This window comes from Talpa occidentalis, unplaced genomic scaffold (assembly GCF_014898055.3).
Source record: "Talpa occidentalis isolate TD23 unplaced genomic scaffold, MPIMG_talOcc4v2.1 talOcc4.7, whole genome shotgun sequence".
Taxonomy (NCBI): Eukaryota; Metazoa; Chordata; class Mammalia; order Eulipotyphla; family Talpidae; genus Talpa; species Talpa occidentalis.
Genome location: NW_023605083.1, coordinates 21,471,792 through 21,499,441, shown reverse-complemented (window position 1 = coordinate 21,499,441; position 27,650 = coordinate 21,471,792). Strand labels below are relative to the sequence as shown.

The window sequence follows — 27,650 nt, the reverse complement described above, 5'->3', positions numbered from 1 at the left end:
GTTTCTAGTTTTTTCCTGTTAATTAAATAACACTTATTTTAAAATCTTTGCCTACACTTTCGAGATTTATTTTCTGACTCCCCCTTTTTCTCCCTGACAGTTTTTTCCTGCTATTTTAGAATGATAGTGAGCAGAAGAACCTTAAGAGCGCGGAGTCAAACTTCTGCATTTTATAGGACACATACCTGAAGCACATACAGAATTAGTTGCACAATTACAGTGCAAGTGTTCTTATTTACCTCAATAGTTTATAGCAGTTATTTTCAAAGTATTAGTGTTCAAATGAAGTTACTAGGTTAAGAAAAACATTTTAAAATGGGAAGTTAGAATAAAATGTACTATAAACTTGTGGTGAGAGTAAGTCCCATGTGGTATGGGTCAATTATTAATTCATGACATGTGCGAGCATGTGTGTGAGAGTGTGTGTGTGTGTGTGTGTGTGTGTGTGTGTGTGTGGTTTCGCTGTTTAAACTATGTAGTTTACAATGGATTCCATTCAAAATGTTTGGGAAACAATGATTTAGAGAGAATCAGTGTCTGATAAATGTGTTAATCCATGTTACCAAAAGAGGTAGCAGGGGCCTCCCCGGTGGCGCAGTGGTTGAGTGCTGGGTTGTGAGGCTGCCCACAGCCTCTGCAGCGCTGGTTCGATCCCCAGCTGCTCCCTGGCCACTGAAGGAGGTCCCACATGGCGCGCGGACCTCTCCTGCCTCCTGCTGCTCCCCTCAGCAGTGTACTTCGGTCCTTCTGCCTGCTCTGCTCCCCGCTCTGGCTCTGGTGAATTCTCTCGCCCTCTCGCACTTCTGAGTGTACCCAGTGCTTGTATAAATAAATAAATACATCTTTAAAAAAAAAAAAAAGAGCTAGCAGAAGGAGGATGCAGTAGTCAATCTTGAGAAGAAATTCCAATATAATATCTTGAGATTTGTTCTTTAATGAACCGAAATCACCACACACTAATTAGGTCTATTATCTGATCTCCTGTTTACTAAATATAGGGGTTCCTTTTGGGTTGACAGAGACCATAGATCTATGACTTTTAACAGATTTGAAATGCCTTCACTAGGTTAAAATAATCAGTGGATTTAACTCACCCATGTTTAGGGTCTTCTTGGTTATACTTAGCTTTCTGGCTGGGTCATAGAGTTTCTGATCTCCCTTAAGTACAACCCTGTCTAGGGAAATCTAATGAAGGAATGATTCATTAAAACTTTAAAATGATATCAGCCATCTTAGTTAATATGTACTATGCTTTTCTTAATGTAGGAATTTTCCATATGGACCATTGCATGGGTTCTTTATAAAAGTGATAAAGGTAATGATGGTAATGGTACTTTTAATGCCAGCAATAGCCAATGCTAATTTACCTGGTTACCCCCTGAATCTCAGATCTCTGTACTTGACTTCCTATGGTTATGGTAGTAGTGGTGGTGGTGGTGGTGGTGGTGGTGGTGGTGGTGGTGGTGGTGGTGGTGGTGTGTGTGTGTGTGTGTGTGTGTGTGTGTGTGTGTGTTTGTAGAGTGAAACACATGTACTTTGATTTGATTTATATTTCTTTGTAAGTGAAAGTGTTAGAAATCTTCTGTCACATACAAAAGGCATCATACACCTACAGAGTGACTTTTTGGAAAATAAAAATGATGCCCACTTTGAAAATATTAAGTTGTATAAGATGTTAAGGATATACAGTTAACTTTCCTTCTTTTAAAATTCTCTTAGCTAATGATGATTTTACATTTAATCTTAATGATTTTCATGCATACTTAGGAATTATACAAAATTAAATGAAATACAGTCACTTGCCCACCTTGGAATGTAAACTCTTATTTTACCAACAGTTTTATAGGATCTCCTTATTCCCTTTTCCTTTCTTCATTTTCTAAATAATGTTTGATTTATCTATTTGATTTCCCCCATGTCATCATTTTTCACTTAATTTTTATTTTTAGGCTTTACAAAATTTTGCTACACAATTTTAGCAATACCTTTATTCTCTAAAGTTATTTATATTTAATGACTAAATAGTCATGTAAGATACATTTTGTTTTGTAAATTATAACTAAAACTGTTAAGATTTCAATTTCAAAATCATTTTATTAATTATGGAGATTATTTCTGCATGGTTATTAAAAAGCTGTCCATTTTCTTTCAGTAAATGAAAATACCACCTGTATTCATACGCGTTTTATCCAGTCCATTGCAAACATTCTGCACTCACCACAACTTTTCTTGTTAATAGTTCTCAGTGTACCAGTTCTCACTCTAAGAGACCTAAGAATGAGGAGAATGAGGAAGTGACAGCTGTTGTCAAGAGGGTTGAGGGCCCTACACCTAATGCAGACCCAAATGACCTCAAGGTCAGTGAAAAGCCAGAAGAGGCGGCTAAGCTGGGGAGCGCAGAAGAATCTTCAGAGGAAAAGACTTCTGCTGTCAAGATGCAGCTGGATCAGAATTTATCAAATAATGTCAGACTCTCTGGTGAGAAATTGACTGATTATATTTCACTTAAAACTAGTAAGTGGTTGATGATCTGATGCCTTAGGTCCATGTTTCCTAGGATGGACACCATACTTTTCCATGTAGTTTAAACTATAATCTATCTAAAGTTATGGAGTAACTCAACCATAAGCACAAGTGAATGTTATAAAAGTCAGGAGCACCTACACTAGGTATAATGAAATTGTGAGACAAATAGCAGTGCTTTTTTGGTTTAATGAAAAAGAAAATTCTAAAATGGAATTTTCTTGGATGCAGCTCAATTTATAATATACATTTTTGGAAAGCCTCACTGAATTCACATGGTACAGAGAAAACCAGTTACAGATTATCTTAACTTTTGACTTAATATTAAGAAGAGAATTAAGATCAACATTTTAAAAAAGAACAGCAAAAATCAGTCACTCTTGTGAAATGGTGTATAGAGTCTCCTAGCTGTTTCTGTACTAAAGCCATCCTTTGTAAGTCTCAACACCTCCCCCCACCCCATTGCAGCCTATTTCTCTGAAACAGCTTTAATACTTCTGTAATGTTTGCTGGAAATTTTGTCTTTTTACTAATCAGGCTCGTTGATAATTTCTTATTACTTTTCATAACCCTCATCTGGTCTATCCTGCAATTTGAGGAATCCCTTGAATTCAGACTCCCCGCTGCTTTCTCCTTGTTCAAGGCAATGTAATCTCTTGTCTGGACAATAGCAGAAATTGCTTCCTCTTGTTTTGCTGTTGTCCACTTTAGTCACTCTGCTTGTCAGTCCTCCATATAGTGATTGTAGGGATCCTTTTAAAAGAATGTACCTTGGTTGTTGTCTCTACCTTCTTATATTACTCTTATTCCACTGAGAAAAGGAAAAAGCCCTTATCCTTGCCCTAATTAATCTGATCCTTGGCTATTTCTCCATCCTTATTACCTTTTCTTCTTGAAATATCTTTGTTAATCAACTCTAAATCATATATTTTTTTAAAAATCAGTGAGCTCTTGTTCTGTTCCCTGCTCTGTCTGGTGAATCCTCTCACCCTCCTGCGCATCTGGCCTCTACCCCGGTTCTTGTATATAATAAATAAATCTTTTAAAAAAAAAATCAGTGAGCTCTTACTTTATTGAAGGGTTGGACAAATAAACATAAAATTATAATCCTGTCTGGTAAATTCCGTGATGAGATGGTATAGGAGCTTGTTGGTACACTAAACAAAGATTTGAAATAGACTGAACCACCTGAGATGATTTCTTGAAATTAGTGATACTTGAATTTTGTGTGATGATGGACTGAAGATTACAAGGTGGAGAAGGTAGGGATTGGAAAAAAGACAGGCACTGCATACAGATATTTCCTCATAGACTCTCACATAATTTTTATCACAAAGCTTTTAACCAGTATTTGAATTAATGGGTGGTTTAGGCACAGGCCAAACAGTTTCATTATTAACGTTGATGTTTATTCCTTGCATTTTGACCTCTAGGCTTTGAAACCTGGAAAAACACTTAAGTAGAAGACTTGACTAGGTATATATAGCATCAGAGTTAGTATGTAATGGGTGAATGAAAGTAAGTGTGTGTGTGTGTGTGTGTGTGTGTGTGTAAGGAGGGAGAGGGGAGTATAGAGATACTCTTACCCCTTTATGTTGGCGGTTTATGATGCAGGTTAAATGTAGAAAATAATTTTTATTGGGACATATCAAAGACTGTGGCTAATTATTGTTATTGCCCTGGTTTTTGACATTAATTTGCGGTGGAATTTTTTTTTTATCCCTTACTTTTTTGTTAGGTACTTTCTTCTGCCAAACTCCAAGGTCTCACCTAAGTAGCTATGAAAACTGAAAGGTGACCATTCATATTCTGTGGAACTTTGGAGGGGAATTAGGGAGATAAGAATTCAGATAAGAATAATTTAACAAATCTACTCAATAATATACACTGCAAGGTTTATTAACAGTCTTTTGTTTTACTCTTCAGGAAACAACTGCTTAAGCACATCTATAAAAGAGGAGATAAAAACTGAGGATGACCAAGCCTATGCCATAATTCCACCTTCGAATCACAGTGAGGCTGATGATTCCATATCTAGTGGCCATATAATGTCTGAAGAATCAGACCCACCCAAGATTCCATGGCCAAAGTCACCTGAGTCATGCTCCTCAGTGGCAGAGAGTAATAGTGTGTTGACAGAGGGAGAAGAGAGTGATGTGGAGAGCCGCAGGAGTGGCCTTGAACCTGGGGAAGTCCAGGTTATTCCCAGTGGAGAGAGAAATGGCTTCAAAGTCCCCAGTGTATGTTGCAATGTCCATTTTTACTGTATTCATTGTATGGTAAGAGTACTTTCTGAAAACAGTATGCAGTGCATTGAAATCTTGCTTTAGGGCAGAAATAACATTTCACATTTATGAGTGTTAATCTTATTTCCTTTGATGATAGGAGGTAAGCCTTCTGGCTCACATGGTGATAATTCAGAGTATTGAACTTTTAGTCACCTGTTGGAGCTTAATTAAAATTTTTTCCTAAAATTTAACTGAGTTAATTATAAGTAGTTGTAAGAACAGTACAGAAAGATGGATGTTGCATATCCAGTTTCTTTCAAAAGTACCATCTTGGAAAACTACAGTAGGATATCACATTGTTGCCATTGATATAGTCAAGACAGTGATCGATTCTATAACCTGCACTATTAATCACGCTGGAAGCCATTCACCCATATGGCTCTAACCTCTTTCTGCCAACTGTCGATACTTTTGGATCTTACAGTTTCTATTTTACCATTAGGGCTCACCTATTTATACTTTCCCTTGACTCTTTCTTCATGAACTCTCTTTAACCAGCTTACCTTTCTTTTGCTCCTGCCCACAGCCAAAAACAGTCCTCTTACCTCCCAGAAAACTCAGGCTTCTCTAGATTCACAGACTCCCCATTTTGATTCTGCATAGCTTCTCTGTTTCTTCCATGTTCTTGTACAATGTTAGTATTATATGCTTTCAGAATAAACTGTCACTGTAACCATAAGATTATGAATGGAAAGCCAAACTACAATTGTGTGTAGTGATTGTCAGAATTCATTAATCTCTTTTGACCTATAATAATTGATCGGGGAATTTAAGAGGATGAACAAGGAGAGCCTCAAGTATTTGAACAGATAAATCATGCTGGTTACTGAACAGTCCCACTTCTTGATTGCTTCTGCTCACTTCAGATTATCCCTGGCCTTTTCCTATCTTTGATTAGTAAGGGAGTTTAGATTAAAATTCACCTTAGAATACTCTATAAATAGTTTTCAAATGTTATTTAAATATAATTTCCTAATTTGACCCAATAACTTTAATCATTTTCTGTATGATTGTATGTATCCTACTGAATTATAAAGTACCAAGAAGTTGAAAAATAGAAAAATGTGGTCTCTTCTATTTGAAAATACATAACTAAGGGGAAAATAGTGTTTATATTCTAGTAAACAGAATTTACAACTTAATTTCATGTAGTGATTAAATGTAGTTGAGCAGATACTGGTGTTTTGTGTGGAATGATCAGTGAGTTAAATGCCTGTTTAAATTATATTCATTCGTTTCCTTTAAACTGGGTTGGAACTGAAAGGAACTTTTAATTTTCTTGCTTTCAGTGAAGACATTTTTACCCCTAGTGCCGTTTATCTTCATCTTTATCATTTCACTGAACAAAAAATAATGACATAGAAACACAGATGCCACTGTGGGCTGTGTGACTTGGTCAGCCACTCTTCCTGTCCCCCCTCATTCCCTCTCCCCTAGACCGCTTATGGTATCCTTTTCCTACATCATGGTGTTAAGATAGCCCATCTAATACAGATTATTGTATTTTTTTGTAGTTTTGAGGGGTGTTCTTAGTATTTAAGTATAGTGCTATGCATATGCTAGTAGCTGTTAGCTTTAGCCAATCTTCTAAGGGGATATTATTTGTTAAAACAGCATCTGTCTGTCTGTCTATAACTGTAATCCATGCTTTTCTTGGAATACACCAAATATATTTGCTCTTTTCATATGATTCTTGCTGTCCCCAGATACTCTTCCTTAGAGAGCTTAATATCTTGCTATCTCATTGTACTAAAGACTTCTCTTCTCAAATGTCTTCTTGTCAGAAAGGCCTTTTTTGATGAACATGTAAAATAGTCCATTTCTCATCTATTTTCATTCCTTTGTACTGCTTTATTTTTTTCTCTTGTGCATATTTGCTGGTTAGTATTTATTTTTTACTTGTCTATTGTCTGTGCCCTTTACCTGCTATAGTGTATACTCCTTGAAAACAAGGACCTGGTGAACTAAGTCCACTTCTAGCTCAGCTCTTACAACAGGATGGCACATAGTGAGGGCTTAATAAATATATCTTATTGTTGACTAAGTTATCATTTTCCACATTAAGTTTTAGCTATTATAAACTACAGATAAATATCAACTTGTATTGCTTTGTCATCATTTTTCCACCCCAGCATTCAGACTGCTCTCACGCTTTTCGTCATTATTTGTTGTTTTCTGATGTCAGCATCATTTCCCTACTTCTGCCGCTGTTTCTTCAGCATACAAGGAAATTTCTGATTTTCCTAAGTCAGCTGGAAAAAATTTCCTTTTTTACTTAGTCAGCTGTTGATTCAAACCAGCTAGTTCAAACTCTCTCAGAAATAATTCCCTTCCCCACCGTCCCGCCTTTTTTTTCTTGGATTGCTTAGGCAGGAAACTTGTTTCAGTAGGTTCTATCTGAAAGATATCAGAGTACATTGTACATTTTAGCTCAAAGATATCAGAGTACCTTTACCCAAAAAGGAAAATGTAGTTTTCAGCCCAGAACAAAATATTTTATATAAAATTTAAGTGGTTACAGTACAACATTTATGTACCATATAAATGAAAGAACAACTGTTACTTTATTACTTGATCTTCAAAGAAGGGTTATTCATTTATGAATATAAGGAAATACAGAGAATTAGGTTGGCAATATTGCTTTTTGTGTGGCATAGAAAACAAAGCCACCTGCCAGATACTCTCACATGTGAATATGATACAGGTGACCAAGTGCCTAGGATCCTACATTATAATGAATGTGTTATCCAAAGTTTAGATTAGATTTAAAAAAACTTATGAAAACTTGCTAACCGCTAAGTTTATTGAAGATTTGACTAGAATATCCTGACTCCAGATTGTATTTTATTATGAAATGGAATGATAATTAATTGACTTCTTGGTAAAATCACTAGTAGAATGGAGTTCTATTTCTTGACTATAAGATTTAAATTTCTTTTAAAAAGAACGAATTCCCGAGGAGGTAAATAAGACTTCTTCATAATTAAACTGTCATAAATCATTGTGAATCATAGATTTTTGTTTAAAACAAGTATTTAACTCTGTGTATTTCTCACCCATTTTTGTCCCATAATTAGAGAATAGAGGGAGAGACCAAAACGGCTAAAAGCTGGCGCCATCCACTTAGTAAGCCTCCAGCAAGATCCCCAATGACTCTGGTGAAGCAGCAGGCAACAAGTGATGAAGGTGAGCGTGTGGCTTTTTCTACATTTATTCTGTATATACTGTGTATAATTCAGTATTTATTCTGTCAGTTTGTTGTAACAAGCTATTATAAAATATTTGATAAAGAAGAAGTTTGACCATTGGTCCAACCACTATGGAAAGCTGTGTGGAGGTTCCTAAAACTACTAAAAATGGAGTTACCATATGACCCAGCAATTCTACTCCCAGGAATCTACCAAAAGTACACAAAATCATTAATTCAAAAAGATACCTGCACCCCTATCTTTACTGCAGCACTATTTACAATAGGTAAGATATAGAAGCAACCCAAATGCCCAATAATAGATGACTGGATCAAGAAGATGTAGTATATATACATGATGGAATACTATTCAGCAATCAAAAAAGGTAAACTTCTGCCATTCACAGCAATATGGATGGAGCTAGAAGGGATCGTGCTCAGTGAAATAAGCCAGAAGGTAAAAGACAAATATCAAATGGTTTCATTTATAGGAAGAATATAGCAGAACCAAATAAGGGATCAGGAAAAAAATACCAACAGCAACAACAATAATGATAATACTAAAACAACAACATAACTAGCAGGCAAACACAAATAAGAGACATTCTGCTAGGGAGAGGGAAGAAAAGGCATCAAAACGGGAGAGAAGAGCATAAGGGACTATGGTGATGGTTCACGGGTGAACTGCTGGTAGAAATTTTATAGGGAACACACAATGTAAAAGATAGAAATTTAAAAAATAAATATATATATAAATAACAACAATAACAACAAAAAGAAGTTTTACCAAATGGCAGTGCATACCGTAAGGAGATCAAAATTAATAATAAAGGAATTTAGATTTTAGAATAAATACTTGTTTCACATAATCTAGCCATATTACTAGTGAAAGTCTTCCCCTTTCAGATGATGGGATAAAATTGGTCATTTCTGACATCTTAAAATATTCCATAAGTAGAGAATCTTATCTCTAAAGGTGTCAGATCAAGGAATTAACATGCGGTAGTTGTCTTTGCATTGTTTTTATCTTAAACTTAAATTCTTTAAATTATTAACACCCTCTTGAGTGAGAACCTATGTATATAATACTTCCATATCATGTTATGTATGGTTTGGCAAAACCATTATTTTTCTAGTTAGATTGTACTGACATATTTTGATGTAAAGCACAACAGTTTTATTTACAAACATTAGCCATTCCTGGATAGATTTATGTATTTGTTTTGCCTTTTACTTTTCTTTCCTTCTTTTCAAACATGTCTTTTTTGTTACCTTCAATGAAAAATCAGACCATTACTCCACTGCTTCTTTCTTTCTTACATGTGTCTCATTGCATCATGAGGGTCCTTTTAAAATTTTTTTCCATTAGTGAAAGGATCAGTTCAAGAAATTTTTCTGTATAGAGACCTTATTGGAGATATTTGCCTTTAGATCGTGTGTCTGAAGAAGCTGTATAGGGAGTACCATGAACTGGGGGTTCAAGCTTCTTAGTTTAAATAAATTTGTCAGAGAAGAATCTTTAGCAGATTTTTTTTTTTTTTTTTTGCTTTTTCTCTTTTATATTCCATTATTTATTTTGGAAAAAATGATCATCAGTGTGTGGTGATCTGATGATGATAATTTCCGTAACATCAATCCAAGTTGGAATTCTCTCACTGGAAATACAAGTAATGAAACATAATTGTGTTTATTTTCACATATCACCATGTTCAGTTCTTCTTTCTCAAACCATTTCCCTCTTAGTGTCAAGATAAAGGCTAATTCTGTATAAAGTAATTAATAATTAATGTACATTATTTATAAATTTTAATTTCCTTTCCCCATCAGAGCCTATCTTCAGCTTAGATTCTTGGAGGAGAACAATGCTAACACACAAGAAAACTGTTTTTTGCAGTGTCCTTATTTTCCTAGGGGAGTTTATTTTGATATGGGCCATCATAAATTGGCCCAGAGTTTCTCCTTTGAGAGCAATTCTGATATCAGTCAGTATAGCTTGCAAAATTTATAAATGAATTGGTTTAACGAATTTGCCTCAAGGGTTTGAGGTTAAATATCTTGCTGAAACATTGATGATTATAGCCTTTTCAGCAGTCTCACACTCTATTTTAATATGTTAAGGACTCTTGTGGTGCTCTGCAGATTTTTGAGAATTGTTAAGAAAAATCAGAGAATTTTAATGATGGCTGAAGATTTTTAAAAGCTTCCAGGCTGACAATGGAAACTGTTCTTTGGCCTGTGGTGCATTATATATATTATTGGGTACTTGCATAGTCGGTGCCTCAGCTTTTTGTCTCTGTGTGTTGTGCAGTTGGAAGTGAATGGATATTATCATTATTGGGAAGTGGCAAACTGTGGGCTTAGTGTTCTCTGGGAGCACACATCTCCAACCTGTTTGCTTCTGGGAATTTTCTACCCTAATTACTCAGCTCTTTTTGCTGCTCAGATAGAAGTAGGTGTGTATGTCAGTAGGAACATAGCATATTAGAACATTTGAGATATTACATCTCTAAACAGCAATCATCATCTCCTATTAGTGAATGAACATTTTTCTACTGAAGATGGAATTTGATTCCCAAACAGAAAAACAGCAAAGGGAAAAGATACTGATCTAGCACCTCTGGGAAACCCACATGCAGCTGGAAGATAAGGGTTCTTTTTTTTTTTTTTTTTTTTTATAAACACAGTGCAGTGGCTTTTTGATACCCCAAAAGCCTGAAACTGTCAAGATAATTCTGATTGGTGGCAGATCTAGTAATTACAGGACCATGAGGGTTTCCTATTCTTTTCTGGAAGATTTTCCATGTTCAGAAGCAAAGCCCAAGGGTCTGTGGTGGTGAAGCAAAGGAGAATACATAAGAAAAGAGTGATGATTAGAATATAACCTCTTTCCTGAAAGCTAGCATCTAATTCATGTTTTTGCTGTTATTGAAGAATGATCATAAATCTATATTACATATTAATTATTGATAATTTAAGAAATAACTATTGAGAATTTTTTTTTTAAATCTTGTTACCTTTTTAAAAGATTTATTTATTTATTTATACAAGTACTGGGTATAGTCAGAACCGCGGGAGGGTGAGAGAATTCACCAGAGCCACAGCAGAGAGCATAACAGGCAGACGAACGAAGTACACTGCTGAGGGGAGCAGCGGGTGGCAGGAGAGGTCTGCGCGCCATGTGGGACCCTTGCCCGGCGGCCAGGGATCTAACCTGCACTACAGAGGCTGCGGGTAGCTTCTCAAGCCAGTGCTCAACCGCTGCGCCACCAGGGAGGCCCACTATTGAGAATTTAAAAGAAATTACTAACTTGCCTCTGATTTTCTTTTAACATATGTTTTTTATTTGTATTTTTCTTTAGTAGACAGCTACCATGAGGTGATCCTTAAAATTCTGTACCTTTTCCTGTTATTAAGCTAATTACATGAATATTGAATTGAAAAAGACTTTAAAGAGAAATGCTTTGGTGGATGATTTTATTTTTTGAACCGTTCTTGATATTTACCCATGTGATAATAAGACAACATTGTGGCATATTTCTCTTCTCCAATTTCAGAGCTTTATGGTTGAATGTCCAGAGGGAAGGAAGTGTATATGCAGCATGGGTGAGCCACACAAGCTCTGGGGTCAAAGGCTCTGGGAATGAGAGGATGAACTAATGGGGTTGGGATGTAGGGAAGCTTAGAAATCTGTTTACTTCTTTTTCTGTGGTTGATGAAGACTCTAACACATTTACCTTAATATTGCAACTTTGGTGCAAGATAAGTGACTTTAAAGCCATTCATGAAATTCTACCAGCATCTCTCTCCAGCTTCATTTTCCTCATCTGCCCTGTATGAATCTACCTTTCCATGCAGACAACTTTTTTCTCCTTCTGAATATAGTTTGTTGTTTTATGCTTCTCTGTATTTCCTCAAACCATTACTTTACCTATGATACCCTTTTTCTTCTTGGAATCACCCTCATCTACTTTTCACCACCTGTTCATCCTTTGCTGTGTCTACTGTTCTATATTATATAGTTAACTTAGTTCTATCATACTACTTGTTACCCTACCTTATGCCTTTCCTTTTGCCTTCCCCTTCAAGAACAAGGTCAATCTTTGTGGCTGAAATCACCTGTGGATCCAACAACAGGAAGGTCATGGTGAATAGTAACCTTGAAATCAACCAATGAAACAGATAACCAAATACTTTAATAAAAAAATATATAGTAAATTCATGTCCAAGAAATATTCTCTGTATGTATATGTATGTAGGAAAACAATCTGTTTTAATTAACTGTATATATTACACACATACAAATAAATATATAATAAAATATGGCAGCAAACTCAGTTTTGCATCTTACATTGAAAATTTCCATACCAACGTGTTCAATCCTAGAATGTACTCAAAGTTGAAATGAAACTGACACATTACAGATGTGGCTAAGTTCCTTGGAGACTTGAGAGTTCTCAGAAAAATAATATCCCATTATGATAGTTTCTTAGCTAGCACCTTAGTTTCTCTCTTTCTCTCTTCTCTCCCTCCTTCCCTCTTTCTTTCTTCTGCAACCTATCTGTATATCTAGCTACCTATTTGCCTGTCTTAAGCTTTCCTGCCCAGTATGATACCAGATTCAAAAAATGTTTTTAGACTCATACATGCTTCTTCTGACTAGAGTTTTCATCAGCAGCATTTTTTTGTGCTGAGACAAACTCCAGAACTTCTCTTGAACTGGCATTAGGCTAATAGACATCCTGCAATGACATAAATATTTTGAACATTAATTTTGTCAGTCCCCCTGCCTTAATGTTCATGGTTCATTGATTGTTCTTTGAGGCTCTCATCTTGCACACATGTATATTTGCCTCCCAATATATTTTTACTTTGGAACATTTTACATGTTTTTCAATGTAAAATATCTAGCATTTTCTATAATTTCTTTCAGTATAATCACTGCTTTCATACTTACTTTTATTTTTGGTTAAGTGATAAGCAACTGTAAAGTAAGGACAAGCCCTACAGGCAGCCAGGATCTGTATTTAGATTTCATGAGTGCACAGTGATTCTCTACTTACAGATCCCCACATCTCTTGGTGGTGATTGTCATTAATATACTTATATTGTCATTTGGATTGTGTTAGTGACTGTGCAAGTAAACTTGAAAGTTGATAAGAAAATATACAAGATTGTTATCAGATGATTTAAAATTTCTTTTATAGACTAGATTAAAAATTTCTTTTATGGACTAGATTAACAGGTAACCCTTCAGTTAAAACTAGTATATATAAATGATAAAAATTTAGAAACCCAATCTTTATTCATGCATGGAGAGGCAGAAACACATGAAGGCTTAGTATTCTCCATGTCTACAATCATAGTCAGCCAGCTCCAGCACCCTGGCACATGGAATGGTTTTGAAGGTTAGGAGACAGTAAAACACTCAGAACAGTGCTTGGCACATAATTAATATTTGTTGTTAGTTTTGTGATATGATTATGAGGAGTGGGAGTTGGGTAATGGTGGAGGTTTAAGAACTGAAGGAACTCCAGAGGGGATTCACACAAAAATGACATCCAGATTGGGAAAGGAGAGTTAATGCTGTGCTTGTTAGGGAAATATGTTGGGAATAAAAGTAGAGGCTGGGAAATCAGAACTCATAAGATTCCTCAGACACACAACGATGCTCTTTTAAAAACCCGTGTATTCCCTTAGTTAAGGGTATACTGGAGAAAAAAAATCAAACAAACAAAAAAACAACTGTAAGCACAGGGAGAGGTCAAGAGGGCTTACCTGCCTAGATCTAGTCTAGGGTAGGGAAAGGTGAGAGAATAAGATGAGAGTCACCCTAACAATTCTTTACCATAGGACTATCATCCGGTTTATGCTTTATAGTAAGTTAGACATTTAAAGTAAAAGTGGATCCTGGCTAGTAATGCTTCCAGGACATATAATAGAAGAAATTGCACAATCTTTTGAATGCACCCTGAAGAGAACTGACTAATGTACAATAGATTCTTACTGGAGAGTACATTTTTTGACTTTGGGTAAGTCTTTTTTTGGGCATCAGCTTCCTCTTGAGTAAAATATGAGGCTTGGTCATAAATGATCAGGCTTTCTCGCTATAGGTTCATGAGTGGATTTTTGGCATTTTGAAATAACGTTTGGTGATGTGTTAAGTTCATTGCTGTTGGACCAAAATTGTTTTTAATAACCCTTCAAGTTTCATTTTATGAACTCTAGAGCAATTAAACAGGAATCTGGAAAGGTGCAAATACCCATCTGTGCAGTGTTTACTCAAGTGAAGAGGTGACCCCACCTACAGGTTTGAATTTTGACAAAAAATTTTGATTAAAGTTCTGTCATGGCTCTGATTTTCTCTAATCTGAACCTTCTGGATGACTCTTTATAAATCATCAATTCAGCAAATACTGTACTATAATGAGCTGTTAAGCATCTCTTTGAAATTAAAGACAGCTTAGACCCCAATCCCTATCTCTGTAATGTCTTCATATCTTCAGGGTTAAATTAAGAGTGTATTTCAAGCAGTGTTAAGCAATTTATTTTTTTGGACAGTCTGTCCATATTAATGTTATAATTCATTTAGTCATGAATTAAATATTTAGATATAGAGATGGAAGAGAGGGAAATTGCTGCTTTAATTAGGGCTTTTTCTTGGATTTTGGCCATTACTTAACTCATTTAACCTAGGTTTTCATTTATTTTAAAGAACAAAATGTGTACATTTAAGTATGTTTTACTAAGGGAAATCTCACTTACTCAGGTCTGAAAGAATGTGAATGAATACTCCCCCAAAAGGTTTTCTCTGTTTTATACTCCTTTTATTGAAGTGTTCAAGTTTACAATGTAATTGAATGCTAAACTGGTCATGAGCATAAACTAGTCTTAGAATAAAACACCCACTGATTTTATGTCATTGGAGAAATTTGTTTTCATATGGGATTGCCTCATATTTCCTGTGGTGTTTTCTGAATTTTACTTGTGTCTCTTGGTCAATGGTATTGGTAATGGGTAGACTGACTCTTAGCAGTTTAAATTGACATTATACTCACAAAAGGATTTTATTAACAAAAGGACTTTATTTAGACTTGCTGTTTTACATTTCCTTTGGTAAATAGATGTTTTGAGGAAGAATTATGCCTTCCTTCCCTTTATATGTTGTAGCTCTCCTTTCTAAGTCTTCATTTTATTTTTTTATTTGAAGGTTTTATTAAATGGATAAATTGAGTAATTTAATAAAGATGTCTTTTATTGATTCAGATTTTACGAATGTTATTTTAAGTATTACAGTAAATATAATTTCATTGTAAATACTGGAATCACTCATTTATTTGTTTTGCCAGATGGTAGTGGGTATAATTTTCTTTATGTTGGGCAACATGAAACCTGCCTCATAGTCTTTCCTTGGCTCTTTATTGCTATATGGCCTTGAAAACTATGCCATATAATCTCTTTAAAGCTCTTCATACATTTATTCATCGGTATGATGAAATGGCTGTATTAGTGATCCCAATGTTTCATTCAAACTCTGAAGGTCTTCAGTTCTTCTATGAAAATATAATAGGGAAGGATACTATCTAGATGTTGCCCCATGCTAGTAGCCTTTCGTTGAAAAGCAAAAGAGTGACATATAAGAACATCCCTCATCATGGGTGTTTCCCCTCTATAAAAATCCTTTTTTCTGCAAATTTTGAAAAACAAGTGCATTTTTATGACTGCTGCATGTCATGCTCCATATGTTATTAATTTTTATATAACGATCACTTTTCTTTGTTCCATCGACTCATTTTAGCTTGAGGAAATATACTTTCATAATAAGCATAGTTATATTTCTGTCAGTTTAAGCAAGAAAACAGCAACTTCAGCAGATTACTAAGTAGCTTGGCGTGGAATGTTTGTTGATAGGTCACACCAATGTTTTCCTGCGCTATGTAGACATAAAACTCTAGATGTTGTTGGCACTCAGATTTAATGGATATTTTATCTAGTGCTCAGCTGTGTAATAATAGTTGGGCGTTCTCAGTTTAGCTTAATTTCCCTGTCAATGAATTCCACAGCAAGCCCCACTGGTATTGACTTTTAGGGCAATGTGGGGAATAAAAATCAAAAACACCTTGCTCTTATTATGCCTTGTGGCTTGGTAAGATTGTGATTAAATTAGAGGAGGGAAAAGCTAGCTTTTTAGGTTACATTATGTAGTTGTCCTCCATACTTTTCAGAATCAGTCTTGAAGCTTTTCTAAACAATGGTTTGCATGAAGACTTAAGATCAGGGGTCTGAATGTGCTGGAAGTATTAGGATTATAAAATGATAGTTAAGACTTTGATTCTTTTGAATTCATGGTTCCTTGTTATTTTTCAAGTCTTACAGAAAACATTTGAGGAATAGCTGTTGATACTATAATTGCATGGTTCATTTCATTCTTTCAAAAAATAAATTATTGTATTAAGTGTATGATATTGCTGATGTTGATTTTTTTAAATCTATACAAAACTTAAATCTATACATACAACTTAAATTTAAGACTTTTCTTAAACTTGAAAACAACCCAAAGTATGACACATTACAGATGTGGCTAAGTTCCTTGGAGACTTGAGAGTTCTCAGAAAAATAATATCCCATTATGATAGTTTCTTAGCTAGCACCTTAGTTTCTCTCTTTCTCTCTTCTCTCCCTCCTTCCCTCTTTCTTTCTTCTGCAACCTATCTGTATATCTAGCTACCTATTTGCCTGTCTTAAGCTTTCCTGCCCAGTATGATACCAGATTCAAAAAATGTTTTTAGACTCATACATGCTTCTTCTGACTAGAGTTTTCATCAGCAGCATTTTTTTGTGCTGAGACAAACTCCAGAACTTCTCTTGAACTGGCATTAGGCTAATAGACATCCTGCAATGACATAAATATTTTGAACATTAATTTTGTCAGTCCCCCTGCCTTAATGTTCATGGTTCATTGATTGTTCTTTGAGGCTCTCATCTTGCACACATGTATATTTGCCTCCCAATATATTTTTACTTTGGAACATTTTACATGTTTTTCAATGTAAAATATCTAGCATTTTCTATAATTTCTTTCAGTATAATCACTGCTTTCACATGAAGGCTTAGTATTCTCCATGTCTACAATCATAGTCAGCCAGCTCCAGCACCCTGGAACTTAGGTTCCCAAGTTTTAGGGAAATGTTTAGATAACTGTTTTTATATACATATCAAATGGAGTTCTGAATTCTTCACTGATCATCTGTTGTTTTGTTGTTCGTGTTTTGTCCTGGGGGCAACTTTTCCAAGATTGGAACACACAGGATTTTTGTTGTGATAATAGTAAAGAGTAGAAGCTTTAGAAGAAAGGTATGCTATAATGTGTGACCATGTTTGAATGTTCCTCAATATTTCCATATTTGTCCAGGACTTTTCTTGAGAAAATACGCTTTATAATGTTTTCTGACTCCAAGGATCTATGGTCAGAATCATCTTCTTAGGAGAGAATGTCCCAAGGAGGCTATTGAGGGTAGCCTATTTAAATAACAGCAAGAAGTACAACTGACAGAACCATCTCATGGCTTTGGATATAGAATGACAGAATGTGCATTCGCTGCCTTATCCTCTTATTTTTGCATATATTCTCCAATAGTCCAGGCCATGTGTCCCTAATGTTGACATATGGCTGCTTTGCATGAAGTTCTTCTCTGTCTTCCTGTCCATGTATATTGTATTATATGCATATGTGAAATTAGCAGCTGTTCTCTGTGATTTGCTAAGTAATATCCCTGTTAGTTCTTGGGTTAAAAGTTATTGGGTTAGATTCCTGATTAGAGCTGACTTTTGCTAAGAAGAGCTATTTTACAGATAAATTGCAACATTTAGTGTTTCTTTGCTTGGGGATCTATTTTGCCTATTTTTGAACTTTGAATTATAGATGCTAGTAATGAAATAGTTTGAGAAACTGGACGTTTCTCCCATCGGAAGCTTTGAAATCCTTAATGATAAAGAACTTTATTTTTATTTCTGGTGTCTGTCATTTTGTCTAACTCACTCTGAATTTGATGTCCTCTCTTACTTATCATTGATTTTATTCTTAGAATAATTTCCTTATGGTGCTATGTAGTCAGTTTCCTAAAGATAGGCTAGCTTTCTTTTTGATATTTTCTTCTCATTTCCACCACGTTATAAGCATCTACTGTGATGCTATCTTCCTATTTGTGTATATTATCAGTGATTATTATTTACAGTTCTTTTAGATGGTATTATCATTCTTTTTACTGGTGAAGAAATAAGTCAGAGACCTAATTCACTAGCCCAAGGTCACAAGGCTGTTAGCTGGTAAATAACAGGCTTTAAATTCTGTCAAGTTTGGACTCTTTCTACTTTATCATATTAGCAACCTCCAGTAATAACCAGTACTGTCTGATAGGAATCAGTCATCTTTGTTGATGGAGTAGATCATTGTAGTATTTCTTGTTGTTGTCCATGTATTTTGTATTGTATGTATATGTGAAATATGAACTACCATTCTTTAAGAAATTAAAATAACCTTAGTAATGCCAAAATTCTCTTTGAAACCTATCTCCCCTGCGATACCATGATTTTTAGGGTTTTTTCATATGAAAACTTTGAAGGACTGTGCTTTGAATATTTGTTATTTAAGCCAGTAAATTAAATGAATTGGAATGCACCCTTTTAAAATGTTTTGATAGCTCTATTATTGTGACTTTATGCATAACGAATTAAACTGTATTTATCCATTTAAGTGCTTTAGACATGAAACAGTGGGATTTGCTGTTTTCCATTGTTACATTACCTGTTAAGGGTGTGTAATGCATAATTTAATTCTTCCTCAGTGTCATCACTTTCTAATAAAATCATACCTAAAAGTGTAATTTTTTCACCTTTGTACTTTTCAACACACTTTTATAAACTTTTGATAGAGACAGTTCTTAAAATCATTGAAATATAGTTTTCATACAGATTATAGAATAATTTGTATGGGAATAATGAATCACCCAAGTTACTTTCACATTTGGGTAGCTCATTTGAGCCCTTGTTCCTCTCCCCTCCCCATCTCATCCCCAATTTCCTTCAGGACTTTTGAAACCATATATAATGCCTCCCAGTACTGAGATTTTGCTCAAGTACCTGAAAGATAGCAGATGCTACTGTGCTCTTTTTAGCAGAGAATAGTGCTACACCAGCCAAAACACATCACCGGAACATAACCCCTGCAACAAAACCATTGTGGTGACTGGTAAAAGGAAATTGTACTGTAGTACAGTCTATGACTTTTCGCATCTGCTAGGTTCCATCAGCGGTACTAGCAGCAGTCCTTCCACAATGGCCCAAATGTTTTTCTTTGGAAAAATCTTGTTAAAGTAGTAAGCAAAATCTGTTCAAAAAGACTATAGAAGGAATGAATAAATCTGACATACACCTGCTTTAAAACTTTCTCCAGTTTATTCCCACCTAGTATTATTCTGACTGCAGTTTTTTTAACTACAGTTGGAAATTTTTATAATTGTGTAAAGTTACAAATACCCTTTCCTTTTATTCCAGGCATACAAAAATATTTTTATAGATTTGACAACATTCTCTGTATAGTTTTATATTCTGATTTTCATCTATTAATATATTCATATTTGCTTATATTTTATTTCTGTTCTTCAAAAGCACCTTTTTTAATCCTTATATAATATGGCCAGGCCATACTATCTATCTGTATATCACCCACATATACATCTACACAGGTATATGTCTATATTATGTATATATATTTATACATTGCATATACAGTGTATATATATTAAAAGGGCATTTTCTTGGATACTTTTATAAAGGACATTGATATACATTATCTGTGCACTTACATTTTTAAAAGGGCACTTTCTTTTGCATACTTTTCTAAAGGACATTAAACATTTTTATTACCACAGACAATATTTAAATTTTTCTTTATTGGATGGAGAATAAAGATTTTTTTTCTCTGAAAGTATAAATATTGTCTTAAAATTTTTATTTATTTTTTGTATAAATTTATTTTAAATTGCTTTATATATATTTTTGCATTATTTTTCATTTTTGTACAATGTGTGCATTTTCATCTTGGTTATAGTAAAATTTCCACCACCCATTCACCCATGAACTATCACCATGGTCCCTTGTGGTCTTCTCACCCTTGTTTTGATCTTACTCCTTTCTCGCCCCCCCCAATAGTATGCCTGTGATTTATAGTTGCCTGTTGATTTTGATTTTTACGTAATTATAATTAAATTTTTTTTTTGATCCCTTACTTGGATCCTAGGTGAGATCATCCAGTATTGTTCTTTTTCTTTCTGGCTTATTTCACTGAGCAGGATCCCTTCCAGCTCTATCCATATTGCTGTGAATGGCATGTGTGTTTCTTTTTTGATTGCTGAGTAATATTCTATTGTGTATATGTACCCCATCTTTTCGATCCAGTCCTCTTTTTTTGGACTTTTGGGTTGCTTCCATTGTTTCCCTATTGTCAATACTGCTGCCATACACCTAAAGGTGCAGGTGTCCTTTTGAATGCATGTGTTTGTGTCCTTTGGGTAGATCCCTAGAAGTGGAATGGCTGGATCCTATGGAAGCTCCATTTTGAGCAGACTGAGGAACCTCCACATAGCTTTCCATAGTGCTTGCACCAGTTGGCACTCCCACCAGCAATGCAGGAGAGTTCCTTTTTCTTCACATCCTCGCCAACATCTTGTTGCTAGTTTTTTTTATTATATTATTATTATTTTTTAAAGAATTATTTATTTATTTATACAAGCACTGGGTACAGTCAGAAGCATGGGAGGGTGAGAGAATTCACCAGAGCTAGAGCAGGGAGCATAACAGGCAGAAGGACCGAAGTACACTGCTGAGGGGAGCAGCGGGCGGCAGGAGAGATCTGCCCACCAAGTGGGACCCTCGCCTGGTGGCCGGGGATAGAACTGGCTCTGCAGAGGCTGCGGGCAGCTTCACAACCCAGCGCTCAACCGCTATGCCACCGGGGAGGCTCTGTTGCTAATTTTTTTTTTTTTAAATAAGTGTGTGTTATTTTATTCTATTTATTTAATTTTTTTAAAAAGCTTTATTTATTTATTTATTTATTTATACAAGCACTGGGTACAGTCAAAAGTGTGGGAGGGTGAGAGAATCCGCCAGAGCAGGGAGCAGAACAGGCAGAAGGACCGAAGTACACTGCTGAGGGGAGCAGCGGGCAGCAGGAGAGGTCTGCGTGCCATGTGGGACCCTCGCCCAGTGGCCGGGGATCGAACCGGCGCTGCAGAGGCTGCGCACAGCTTCGCAACCCAGTGATCTACTGCTGCGCCACCGTGGTGTTGCTAGTTTTTTTAATATGTGCCATTTTCACTGGTGTAAGATGATACCTCATTGTAGTTTTGATTTTCATTTCCCTGATGACAAGTGATGTTGAACATTTTTTCATATGCCTGTTGGCCCTTTGCATTTCCTCTTTGGAGAAGTTTCTTTTTAGTGCTTCTGCCCTTTTTTTTTTTTTTTTTTTTTAGATTTATTTTATTTATACCAGAGCTGGAGTATAGGCCAGAGGGGCAGAAGCATGAGAGGATTCATCAGAGACAGAGTGGGGAGCAGAACAGGCAAATGGACCAAAAGGGGAGCAGTGGGCGAGACAGGAGGGGTCTGCAGCACCATGTGGGTATCTCTCTGGCTGGCCAGGAATCGAACTCGTGCTGCAGAGGCTGTGCGGACAGCTTCATAGCGCTGTGCCCAACCCGCTGCACCACTGGGGAGGCCCTCTTCTGCACATTTTTTGACACAGTTATTTACTTTGTTTTTGTTGAGTCTCATCAGCTCTTTGTAGATTTTTGTGATCAGTCCCTTGTCATTAGTATTGTGTGCAAAAGTTTTCTCCCAATCAGTGGGTTGCGTCTTTGTTTTGGTTAATGTCTCTTATGCTGTACAGAAACTCTTTAATTTGATGTAGTCGCAGCTGTTTATTTCTTCCACTATCACTGCTTTGGGTGATGTATCTTTAAAGATGTTGCTAGGTGTATGTAATGAAGTGTTTCACCTATATTTTCTTCTATATATTTTATGGTTTCAGTTTTTATATCTATTTCTTTAATCCATTTTGAGTTGGTTTTTGTACATGGTGTGAGGTAGTGGGTCAATCTTCATTCTTTTGCATGTTGCGGCCCAGTTTTCCCAGCATCATTTATTGAACAAACTTAACTTTGCTACATTGCATATTCAAAGTATAAATCTTTTGATAGAAATACTACATATAGGACACAAACTGGGTATCTCTCTAAATTGACTCTTCCTGTTCCAGGCTGTCTTTTGTGTTGTCATTTTTAAAGGTTATCATTTAGGGCATATATTTTAAGTTACTTTCTGTATGATCTTTGCAAAGATTATGTTGGAAACTCAGATTATGGTGGAGTCCCAGAAGGGAAGAAGCCATCATCTGTTGAAGCCCTGGGTCTTACGTACTAATGAGTGGCAACTTTAGATGATAAAACCTCTTGGAAAGCTCAGGAACCTAGATAATCTTATATTCATTTTGCAGATGGAGAAACTGAGGTTTGTAATTATAACCAAATTTTAAGACCTCATATACTGCATGAAGGAAATGTTCATTTATTCTAATAAAGTTGGATCAGTACTCAGGCTTTATAGTCAGGTCTTACTGTTATAGGGCAACCCCGATATAAAACAGGTTGCTTGATGGTGGGTCCTCACCTGCACACTTAAAAGGGACTTAAACTGCAGGCACACACAAAAGGTTAATCAAAGGTTTATTTACAAGGAAAGGGGAAATGAGGAAATGTACAATTCAGGGGAAAAAGAAGGAGATAAATTCTTCAATGCGTCCTACCTGTTCTGCTGACCTGGAATACCTGGTTTGACCCGCCCAGACCAAACCTGCCTGGCTGAGAGCATGAGGAGAGAGAGAGAGAGAGAGAGAGAGAGAGAGAGAGAGAGAGAGAGACCTCACTAACATGGCTGGTTTTATTTACAAACAGAAAATGGCTGCTTAACTCCACCCTTACGTCCTTGGTGATCATGGGATTTGTGGTTCCCAGTGTCTTGATGGAGTTGGGGTGGCATCCACAAAGCCAATATGGAGTTTGCACAGGACATCCTTTGAGACTGGGTTTAATCCTTTGAAATTCAGATTTTTTTTTTTTATGGTGCTAAGGAGAGGGTACATATAGCAAATGAGAATATTCTGACAACAAATATTTGAGTTTTACTCCCCTCACTTACCAAAACACTAGCTTTCTAAGCACCAATCAGTTGTCCTTCAATTCAGTTCTGACACTAATGATTGGGATACAACATAGCCCCTATGGATTAAGGGCACAGTTCTACAAGACTTTTCCATTCCAGGTGCCAGTTGCAATACCAGGCTACCCTTACTTCTGACAAATGAATGGATTATAAAGTCTGGAGGATGCCTACAATTCCCTTCTGAGATTTGGTTATTTGCTAGTGTGGCTCACAGATTTCAGGAAAACACTTTCCTTAACATTAACTCATTTACAATTCGGGAATGGCCAGATAGAAAGGGTGGTACATAGGGAAAAGGTATAAAGTTTGGTGGGGAGGGCTTCAGTGCCATCTTTGTGTTTTCCACCCTCATAGCTCTTCATTGTGTTCACCAGCATGGAAACTTTCTGCAACATCAGTTAGGAATTTTATAGAGGCCCATTACATTCACAGGATTGATTGACATTCACAGGATTGATTGAAAAGTTGACTTGGTAATTAGCTTAATCTCCAGCTGTAGGGGCAGGATGGCTCAGGGCTGGTTTTCTATGATCCCGCAGATGGGTAAAGGAGAGTCTTGGAGTCCTCAGTGGCTTTCTCAGGCTTTCATTGAGCTTTACATCTAGTTCAGCAACCAGGTACATGGCAGGCAGGGGTACCTGGGGGCCAGGAGGCCAGCAAGCCTCCAGCAAGCCTTCACTCTGGGCTTCTCGCTCTCCTGGCTTTCTTTCTCCTCTCCTCTCTCCTGCCTCTCCTGCTTCTGCTTCTCTTGGTGACTCTCTCAATACTCCTCCCATGGCCCACAAAAGTAAATAAGATAGTTTGCAACAATATAACAACTGCAGGTACCCCATCAGGCAGGGCAATCCTAATGGCGGGAGGGCAGAAAAGCCTGAAAAGCCATTTACCCTACACCAGCCCCTTTCTCCGCTTCCCTGGAAGTCAAAGAATGGGACAGTAAGTGACAACCCTCTAAAGATTCTTTGGTTTTTCTAGGGACCATCCCCCATCCTGAGGCTATTTCTTCGTTACCAGAAGACAGCAGTAGTTATTGAAGATCTTGCCAGAATATAGAAGCTTTTTTTTTTTTTTTAAGTTTTGCATAGAACTGGGGTATAGGCCAGAGGTGCTGGGAGTGTGAGGATTCGCCAGAGAGAGAGTGGGGAGAAAAAAATGACAGATTTACTGAAATACACAGCTACGGGGAGTAGCAGGCAAGACAGGAGAGGTCTGCTGCATCATATGTGGGTTAGTTCTCTGACTGGGGATCAAACTCAGGCCATAGCTGTGATAGTGGGTCCTGACATAGCATTTTCTGCAGGCAACTGTATTTATTTAAGATTGTGTCTATTTTCCCCATCCCCTTCCTGGTAGTGCTTGTTAGAGGACTAGACATCCTTTCTAAGAGGGCACTTCAGCCATTCATTGCTTCGTTGTTTCCTTATTCTAGATAAAGTTCCTGACAATTTGGTTTCTGAAGGTGGTGTAACCTGTTATATCATTTGAGCAAAAAATGCTTTGACTTACTGCTAAAACAGATAAGTCAAAAAAGATAAGGACTAAAGCAAACTCTGTCACAGGAACATCCTTTTTTTTTTCTTTTTCTTTTAAAGATTTATTTATTTATACAAGCACTGGGTACAGTCAGAAGCGCGGGAGGGTGAGAGAATTCACCAGAGCCAGAATGGGGAACAGAACAGGCAGACTGATGAAACACACTGCTGAGGGGAGCAGCGGGCACGGCAGGAGAGGTCTGCGCGCCATGTGGGACCCTCACTGGCTGGCAAGGAATTGAACCAGCATTGCAGAGGCTGCGGGCAGCTTCACAACCCAGCGCTCAACCGCTGCGCCACTGGGGAGGCCCAGGAACATCCTTTTTTGAATTGAGAACATTGGTCCACAGTATTTGTTTGTAAGAAAGACTGTGACAGCAATTGGTGGGGCATTTTAGAATGTGTCACAGCTCCTGCCATTAAGCTCTAGATATAGCTGTACCTAGATGTCGCCACCTGCCTTGGTTTATTGTTCTTTTGCTATAGGCATAAGGAATTTTTTTCTCTTAACCTATTAATACCTTTCTGTATTATTTTTGGCATTCTGTGACATTTTTAAAGTGATGTTTTTGTGGAATTGATCTCTCTTCTTTTCATGTTAACACTTATACATGCTTAAGAGATTCAACCCTCTTGGGGCATCATATTAAACAAATAAGAGGATTTGATGTAGGGATTGTCTTTTATATCCGAATAATGGCTGTGCTTTACTTGGAATGTTATAGCTGCTCTATAAATGTTATTTGTTATGAATTCTTGAATCCAAAAATTAATTAAATGAAGTACAAGTCATAAATTATTTTATAGAACCTAGTATTGTGTTAGGTGAGAAAACAAGATATTGGTAAGGCAGTTACTGGGCTAACTAGTTCCTCTGTTAACTGGCAGATAGTCTCTCACATATAAACTGTGTTACCATGGGAGGTATTATGGTAACACTATAAACATGAAAGTAGTGCAATAGAAAGAATGGAACAATTTAGTTACTCCTGGTAGAGATAGACATGGCAACAGGCTGTTTGTTGGCTTCCTCACCATCAGATTTGATCATGTCCTTGGAGGATGAGGAGGATGAAGAACTTCCTTTGTGTCAGAATATACCTGAAAGATAAAATAGGTTTGCTCTCTGGCATTAATACCACAGACACTTTGGAATGTTTGCTTCTTTTATAACAGGGGTTGTTGTTTTTCTCTGGGTCCCATGCTCACTGTGTTCTATGTCCTCTCTCTTAAGAACTGCCTGAAGTTCCATCAATGGAAGAGGAAGTGGAAGAAACAGAGTCTTGGGCAAAGCCTCTCGTCCACCTTTGGCAGACAAAGCCCCCCAACTTTGTGGCTGAGCAGGAGTATAATACAGCCATAGCCAAAATGGAGCCGTACTGTGCCATCTGTGCTCTCCTTATGCCCTACTACAAGGTAATGAGAGGGAGGCTAACTCTATTCAGGTTTCCTTTCTACTGTGAAAACAAAGGTGATAGGTACATTGTAGGTTTCATGGACACATGGCAAGAAAAATGTTACTACTTATATAGCATGACCATGGAAGAACTGCAAATAGAATTTCCAAGTGCCACTTGAAAAAGATTTCTGTAACTGTGTTTTATCATTTTTGGATGTCTTGGTTTATTTCAGTCAGGGAGTGAGCAATTCTAGCCTTTTTTTCTTACCCCTTTCATCACAAAACACAGAACTTAAAGCTTAAAGATAGTAGATGCTTGTGAAGTGAGAACTTACACCTAAACTCTGTTTTATATTTGAAAATATCACTCCCAATAATGCATATATTAGCTGTGGGCCCACATTTAAAATGTCACTCTTTTTTATTTTCCCTTGTAGAACATGCAAAAGACACTGCAGGACTCAGTACAAACTGTTCACCCTCATCAGCCAGCTATGCATGATACTGTTTTCAAATATCATTCCACATACATTATACCCAGAGTATCTTATCTCACAGAGGGCCACATTCTCCAGCACAAACACAAGTAAAATGATCTTTAGGAATCTATTAATGATAGAACTACATTTTAAGATTAAATTTATTGTAAAGTATATAGATGTGAACACTGTTTTCTGGGATATTTTTTGCTAATAGAATTAGAAATATTGGGTTGTCAGAAAAGTCATGATGCATTTCCGACAACCCAATATTATACACAAGATCACATCTCTCTTAGGTGTATAAAGTAATTCTGTACCGTCTTTTCAGATTATGAAAATATGCGATGTTCACATTTTCAGACCTTTGTAGAGGAACTAGTTTACTCATTTGTCTTTGAATGTGGCACAGGTGAATGACAAACATTGTTTTTGTTTTCCTTTTAGCCATCACATTTTTGTCTTTTCTTGAAAAATCTTAACCTTTTTAGGATTCTGTATCATAATCTGCCTGTGTATTTCCCCAATAATTAAAAAGATTCCAAATAAAATGATAAGATGTCAGGAAAATCTTAAAAAATCTCGAGGTAATAACTCATTATTTGCAGTTTCAAATAGATATTAAATAATTTTTGTATATTTGATGAGAATGACAGTTTTCTCTGTACATTATCCTTTCTTACTTTGTAAAATTTGCTAGATTTTTTTTTTATCTTGCACTTTTAATCCTTTTGTGAGACAAAAACTTAAAAAAACTCCCTACAAATGTTGCACTGATTAAAACTTAGGTCTTTTAAAAACACCCCTTCAGGTACAACCAGGTAAGGTTTTTCAGTAAATGAAATCAGGTCTGTTAACCTAGTACAAATAAAGATGCACAAAAAAATTCGTGATAATTTCATGAACTGTTTATGTGAGAAAATAGTTTTAGTAGCTCATCACTTTCTTGTACCAGCAGGTAGATAG

General features: G+C 36.4%; 1 protein-coding gene across 10 annotated transcripts in view; it reads left to right on the top strand.

Moving 5' to 3' along the window:
- KDM4C (lysine demethylase 4C) overlaps window positions 1-27,650 on the top strand; it is a 415,273-nt gene that overhangs the window by 247,257 nt on the left and 140,366 nt on the right. For all 10 annotated transcript variants that reach the window (XM_054689301.1, XM_037493847.2, XM_037493848.2 and 7 more), the window contains 4 exons: window positions 2,240-2,478; window positions 4,450-4,763; window positions 7,889-7,997; window positions 26,041-26,222. In XM_054689301.1, the coding sequence (XP_054545276.1) occupies window positions 2,240-2,478; window positions 4,450-4,763; window positions 7,889-7,997; window positions 26,041-26,222 (844 nt within the window). The remainder of the gene's footprint in view (window positions 1-2,239; window positions 2,479-4,449; window positions 4,764-7,888; window positions 7,998-26,040; window positions 26,223-27,650) is intronic.